The following is a 7,422-nucleotide window of genomic DNA, read 5'->3' as shown; positions in this document are numbered from 1 at the left end:
AAGAAGTCAGGATTTTTTTTCATAGTACTATTAGACAGTTGCACCATCAGTGGGTCTTCTGAAGCCTACTTTTACTCTCCTGGGTGCGATTGCTTCCGAATGAAGATTCAAGATTCTCTATTGCTGGCAACAAAGAGCTGCAGATGCACTCAACCACTGGTCTTCTTTGCAACCTTGCATCTGTCTCAACACGCACGTCAAAACTGTACCCACAGGACAAGGATACACATGTTTTGTTGACATAGATACAAGTGTTTTGAGTTTAAACTGCTGCTCAACTGGAAGTTTTTGTTGTTGTTTTGTTTCATTTAAGGTGAGCTGCTGTATCTTTGTAGCCAGTATGTTGTCTGTTGTTGTGTCATGTGTGGTACTCAGTCTGCTGGGCTTGGGAGATGCTCAGATTGCCACACAAACTCAGGGGAACAGCCAGAATCCAGGTCAGGAGCAAGACAGTGCTGCTGCCCCTTGGAGACAGGTGATACAGTGGGAAAACAATGGCCAAGTGTTTAGCCTGCTGAACAGTGGAGCTGAATTTGTTCCTGCCGGAGCTGGAGATCAAGACAGAGGTCCTAGGGTGGTTTTGGCAGATGCTCATCCAAGATCTTCACACAGACGAAACGGAGGCAATGTACGCAGACAGGCTCCATCAAGGGCATCATCAGAAACTGTTCGTGGGCAGACAAGACATCCTTTTGGCTTTGGACAAGTGCCTGATAACTGGAGACAAACTACAGGCAGCACAGGAAGTAACCCATTCCAGGGTTCTTCAACCAGTCACCTTCGTCCACCATCTTCTTCATCTTTTTCCTCATCTTCATATAATGTACCAGTTTACCCACAGTATCCATTTCCCCAACAGCCTCCGTTCCAGTCTTTTGACCCTAGTTTTCCAGATGGACCAGTCAGAAGCTACGAGCCACCCTTTCAGCCTGTTGCAGGTGCAGGATACGGTGGTGGAGGATATGGGACTGGACAGGGGAATCCTGCAGGTGGATATACTGGAGGTTTGGGTCCCGTGCTCCCAGGTTCTCCATCTGACTTCAATGAAAATGGCTACTATTACTATCAGTCCTATAGCTTTGGGCCTAATCCTGTGGTTCCGCAACAAGCTGCCCAACCACCTTTTACAGATGGTCTAGACCACCGATACAGCCACAGTCTCTACAATGAAGAATCTTCTCCTGCCAATCCTGTCCCTGATGCCAACCAGGCCCTTCCTGTTGCAGTGGACAGAACAGGACCTGCTGGTTTACCACAAGTCAGAAGTCCACAGTATGAGCAGTTTCCTCCATTTGGAAGAATCCAACCTTCTATTCTGCAACCTATTCCTCGTAGAAGAAATTCCCAAAATTCTGCACCTGAGAACCCCAGCACTAATGTTGGCAATGTGTACCGACAACAACAAAGAGGTGCAGTATGGTTTGTTCAAGTCATGTATGAACTAACACATTGTTTTATCCAGTAAACATTTTATTGATATGACACAACAGTGGTGCCACAATAAATACAACTCTTTTATCACATTCATTTTTAATTTTAATGAACTCTGGAATTATTTTGTTTAACATATAATTTGTAGAAAAAAATTAACCATTTTTTACACATTTGCTGGGGATATATCTATTTCTGGGGCGCAACAATGAAACACTTGACATTTGATCACTGTTGTTACTGCACATAATAGTTTAAAATATGCAAAACCCATTGGGGAAAGCACACTGCACCCACCTCCATTGTTTATTATACAGACATATTTTTCCTGATGTTCTTATTCAGTGTTTATTAGAATTCTGATGTAATCTAAAAGAAACAAGTAGATAAAGACCTATTTAGTAACAACTATAAGAAAGCAGATGTGAGGTTCATCTTGTCCACTAGGGTAGTTATTGGAACCAGGTGTTGAGCAAAGCCTGCACACACAAGAACCACTGTGCCGTTTTGAGGGGGGTGTTCAGAGCTACGAGAAAGTTGACTGGTGCATGAGGCGTGTAGATTTTAGTAATGGTGGTGGTGACCTCATAGGAGGACTGAAGTCAAAGGGTGTTGGTTGTATACCTCCTGGACAGGGGAGAAAGGAACAAGTGAGGGAGAAACAGTACTTGCACACTCAAAGGAGTGAGAGTGTGGAAAGTCCCTATAACACATGGGTTCATTGCTTCAGCTACAGGAAATCAAACAAATATTTAGTCAGACTTCTTGGGCAGGTGGGGGGGGGGGGGGGTCATGAAAGCCTGTAGTACACTATTTTACAATGCTTTATTTGGGCATGGCAGGCAGTTTTCTTATACTGTATGTATAAGAAGAGGTGGAAAGAGTACTGAAAATTTGTATTCAAGTACAAGTACTGTTACACTGCTTAAATTGTACTCAATTACAAGTAAAAGTACTGGTGATATAAAAATACTAAATAAAAGTACAAAGTACTCTTTTTAAAAACTACTCAGAGTATTAATTACTTTTTAACCAAATGATGTTTCATTGTGTTGTCAATAGAAGATATTCAGTTTGATTTACTGTATATAACGGCTACATTCAAAGAACATTTCTCAGACGCTCAGAAGCTCCGTCTTATTTTAGTACCAGGCAAACTGATGGCAGTAAAAATATCTAAGATCTATGCATACCTAGCCAAACTAATCACCCACACATACAAACAATAAAACAGCAATATCATACAGGCAGTTGTAAAACCTCATATACTGGCAATATGTTTTTTGAGATTAGATGCTGAAGTCTTGTAAGCTGCTATCACCATAGAGATCAAACAAAGTTTGCATCTGGACTCTGTCTCCTTTTCGCCCTCTGTACATGAAACATTCCTCCAGGTACGGCCATGGGCACTTGTCCTCAGCCTTTACCTCATCATTTTTTTTCTGTTGACAGCTTGTCCTCCTTCTCCATTTTGGCTTTTTTTTTCTTCCATATCTTTGGTCCATAAATGACTCTCTACTCTATGGAGTTGTCCTTTGCTTATGTCATAGGTAATTGGTGCATTCGTGATCCGAGAGCCTTATTGGCTACAAAGATGCAGATTAACCGTTTGAATATTAATTCAAATTGTGGCCGTACTCAATGGCGACTTCTGATTTTAAAAGTAGCCAAATAGATTACATGGTCTAAATTGTACTTAAGTATGAGTAAAATTACACACTTGAAAGAAATACTCATAGAAGTAAAGTACCCAAAAAAATCAACTTAATTACAGTAATGTATTTGTAATGTGTTACTTCCACCCCTGTGTATAAGCATCCAATCACTTTCATTTTCATCACTGTTGCTGTGCAAGTGTCGACTAGAGTTTCCATAAAAGAAGTGAAGATTTAAAAAAAAAGAAGAAAGATTAGAGATTTAAAAAAAAGAACAGCATGTGGGTCTAAGTTCTGAGAGCTGGAGGCTATGTATTTTCCAAGTGGAGAGGATATTGGGACCTCCAATGAGATTCTCAGGGTTTTTAATGCAGTTTTATCATTTTTGTTTCACACTATAATCTGTTTTACTGCACAGCAGCCTCTCTAGTGCACTGTGTGCTTTCCAACCATGGTTCATTAGACTCTTTAGAGCTGTGAGCCATTTCTACCATGCAGCACAAAAAGCCATCCTGTGCACAAATGCCTTGCTGCTCTCAGTAATCACTGCATATAGATTCTGCCATTAAGAGCTGTTGAAAGGCAGACATTTTTATTGTGCTGCTTCACAGTACGACATTAGGCTTTTATAATACAGTTGTTGTGATCTATATGGTTACAATTTTGTTAAAAATGATGTTAAGGAGACAGTTGTGTTTTGTGTCTTTTTATTTTTAAATGCTGTGGTGTGTTTAGAATGTGTAAAAAACAAAAAAACACTGAATGCTCAGGATGAACATTTTACTAAAATCAAGATAAAGTAGGTTAAGTTTTTGGAGTTATGAAGAACAAAGCTAACTGAAATAACATTGAGTTTTGAAGTGCTACATTTATCAGAACAATTGTTTTGACTGGCAGGTGAATTGGCTTCTACTCAGTGAATGGCTTCAGTGTCCTCAAGCTCTCAAACAAAGCTTTTCATTCCATATTACCTATGACTACCAAATATTCCAAAATTGTGGCAAACTCGTGGCTTCAATTTTTTTCAAAATTTGATTCTAAAATAACACTTGTGGCTTTTTTTGTCAATTTATATGTAATTCCTATACAATTGCTGAGTAAGGATGGTGTAAATTATTTATGCTTAAACTTTAAAACTGTTTATTTGATTTCAGGTAATTTAATTTATAAGCAACAATTTCTCTATAGCTGTATTTAGAGAGGGAGTTTTTCTATTATGCCAAGTAAGACAGAAAATTCTTGGCAAAATTCACTTTTTTTTTGTCCTCCCTGCCCCACTTACGGTGTAACGAGTGGCTTTGTCACTTGCCACTGAGAACTGATCAGCTTTGGGCTTCTCAATACATTTTATCCGCCTGAAAGAGACCCACTTTCTCATTTCAGAAGATTAGAGGGCAGAGAATAAAGCCGTCTGAAGGTAAGGGGGGAAGAAATGGATTGAGAGTGATGCCTCTGTGTTTCACACTGGTTTAAAGTGTTTACATGGTCTGTGCCGCACCCCCTGTCCTGTACATCTGCCTCAGATAGACATGTGAGATGGACTGTTTACACAGTGCCCACAAAAGAAAAGTCATATTTAAACTAGCTGCTGTGAAAGGAAGACTCACCTAGGTGGTAACTGTCAGAGACATGTAAAAGGTTTCCTTTCTGGTTTCCAAAAACAGTATTAAAAAGTATATTTATTATTTTAAAATTGCCAAATTTACAGGTCAGATGGATTGAATAAATTCACATAAAACTGTGTCTGGCCTCTCATGTACAAGAAAGGGGCGATGAGCCATGTCAGCTATAATGGTCTGGCCATGTGTGGAACTGTTCAATAAATATGGACATTAACACTGATAAGACTCTTAAAAAGTGTGTACTCACTTGTTTTCTGAAAATAAAATGTTAAAAAATAATGCTACATCGCAACAGTCCCATGTGTGATGTGGCTGCGCATGTACAAAATGAGCTTATATACACCGTGTCATTTTATTATACAAGAAGCAACGCGACAATGTCAAGTGCAGATTTGTACAATGGAAAGTCACATTGCTTTGACATTAACCTTATTACCACAGTGGTTCAATTGTGTTTATTGGATTTTTTTTTTTCCCCAAGTGAAAAATGTAACTAAAAGCCTCATGCTCTTTTCCTCTATCAACACAGATATTTTAAATGACCCAAAGCGTCTTATTAAAAAGTGATGATAAAATCATGAAATGCACAGTAATCAATCAGTGTCCAGCAGTCTGTCCCAGACTTGAAATGTGGGCTTTGTTGCTGAATTGTAGCCCTTCACATTCTCCATCATCATCAGTATATTTTACAGATAGCAACAAATGATGACAAAATATGTGAACAAGCAAACCAACATTGCTGACTTTGGAAGACCTTCAGTGTTACAATATGGGGTACATTTAGTGCATAGTTTACTTTTTTCCCGTTCTCTTTTCTAAAGGATATCTCTGAGAAGAGTAATGCATTGTTGGATGAGCATGCTTTCCATAGTTTCTTATTTATTTATTTATTTATTACAGGTTTGCCTGATCTGGTTCCTGATCCTAACTATGTCCAGGCTTCCACGTATATCCAGAGAGCTCACATGTACTCTCTTCGCTGTGCTGCAGAGGAAAAATGTCTGTCAAGGTAAGCCAAAGTCTGAAAGTCCTTTCCTATTTGTTGATAAAATATACCCTTCTACAATGGTTATTATTTATCAAAACTTTTTTTTTTTTAATCGTTAAATCCTTTCCTTATTCGACATGATTTAGGTTTTGTGTCAAACGGAAGGTTAAGCTGTATTAGTTTCAAAGAATATGGTTTGAGTCTTACATTTTACACCAACATTTTATAGGATGAAGTGAAATGATGGTGAAACTTTAGTGAAAGTGGACACAAATTCTGCATTTTTTGTGTTTTGTCCAGCATGATTTTGTTTTATGTATAGATGAAAGACATCAAAACTCTCAAGGACTACAAAGGTCTTGTAAACTATTTTCTGCATTTGTTAATATCTGTAAAAAGGTGTTCTTTGCTTGAAATCACATGGCAGTAACAGATAAATGTAGCCCTATTCATGGTAGAGGGATGTAAGGGTTGTACACTTTGGAATTTGGCTTATAAATCAACTTTCTTTTACACAGAACTAAAGTTATTTTGAGCCTTTAAACATTTGGGCAGCAGTGAAACAGGAGTGAATTGTTCACAGTTATCCTTCAAGCCTGATCCATTCAATAATATCAAAGGAAATTTTGAGAAAAGTTGCCTAACGGCATAACTTTAGTGAACTGAATCCTGGTCACTTCAGTGATGAAGGCTGTCCTTTCTTTCATTTCTCTGTGTTGGTGGAAACCCCTCCCCTAAGCTTCAGGCCAGGGTCCTTTGACTGCCTCTACACTGAGGACACCACTGAAATGATGGAAGTGTGTTGTCCCTGTGGGGGCTCTATTTGCCCTCTTCCCATCAGAGGCATACCCATCCCTCAAAGCCCTTTTATATCCTGCCTGAGTTTGCTGCAATCACCCACAGATGGGCTGTTGTAATTTTGCCATACACTCCAATGTCAACAACAGTCACAAGATGAATGGCTTACATCTTCAGTGGTTGTGAACTCGAGGTTATGTCTCCTTTTCCTCTCAAAAAAGTGAATTATACAACAGAATGTGTACCTTATTCGGTTTTCTCTCCCCATGTTGATACAGTGTGTTTGGAGAGATGGCTATAGTCTGTGGAATGAATTATTTAGTATATGTGCTCCTGCCTCGTAGCCTTCCAGTTCTGTTGGGTTTTTTTTTTTGCCCTTTGTCTTGCTTATGAGAAACAGACGTACCAACATTCTTTAGGCAACAATTTGAACTTGTTCTTTGTTTTGTTTTCTTGCATCTGTCCATCATTCAGCTCTGCCTACAACCCTGAGACCACTGACTATGATGTAAGGGTCCTGCTGCGATTTCCACAAAGGGTGAAGAATAAGGGCACAGCCGACTTCATGCCTAACAGGCCACGTCATACCTGGGAATGGCACAGCTGTCATCAGTAAGTCCCTGAAACCTTTTAGAGGTAAAACAGACCAACTGGCTACATGTTCACTTCAATATTAGTAGTATGCAAGTTTGTTAACTTTTTTTTTTTTTTTTATCAAGCGCCAAAAAGGAAGGAAGGTGATTTTGGAATAGTCTTTGTCCTGGTGTGTGTATTTGATTGCCTATTAAAAAAACACTCCATCAACCCCTGAATAGGTTTTAATAAAATGTTCAAAATCTAATCATCTGTGAACTAACTGATCACACATAAAAGCATAAAAGCTTTGATTAAAACTTTGGCAATACGTGTTGTAGCCAGCACCCCCCCC

General features: G+C 39.0%; 1 protein-coding gene across 1 annotated transcript in view; it reads left to right on the top strand.

The window, feature by feature from the left end:
• Positions 1-329: 329 nt before the first annotated feature.
• The window catches only part of loxl1 (lysyl oxidase-like 1), a 14,558-nt gene continuing 7,465 nt past the window's right edge, over positions 330-7,422 (top strand). Inside the window, exons 1-3 of the mRNA XM_037697556.1 lie at positions 330-1,409; positions 5,609-5,717; positions 6,969-7,106. Coding sequence (XP_037553484.1) covers positions 341-1,409; positions 5,609-5,717; positions 6,969-7,106 — 1,316 coding nt within the window. The 5' untranslated portion in view covers positions 330-340. The remainder of the gene's footprint in view (positions 1,410-5,608; positions 5,718-6,968; positions 7,107-7,422) is intronic.

Source organism: Nematolebias whitei, chromosome 2, assembly GCF_014905685.2.
Source record: "Nematolebias whitei isolate Nwh7 chromosome 2, NemWhi1, whole genome shotgun sequence".
Taxonomy (NCBI): domain Eukaryota; kingdom Metazoa; phylum Chordata; class Actinopteri; order Cyprinodontiformes; family Rivulidae; genus Nematolebias; species Nematolebias whitei.
This window is presented reverse-complemented; position numbering and strand designations above follow the sequence as displayed.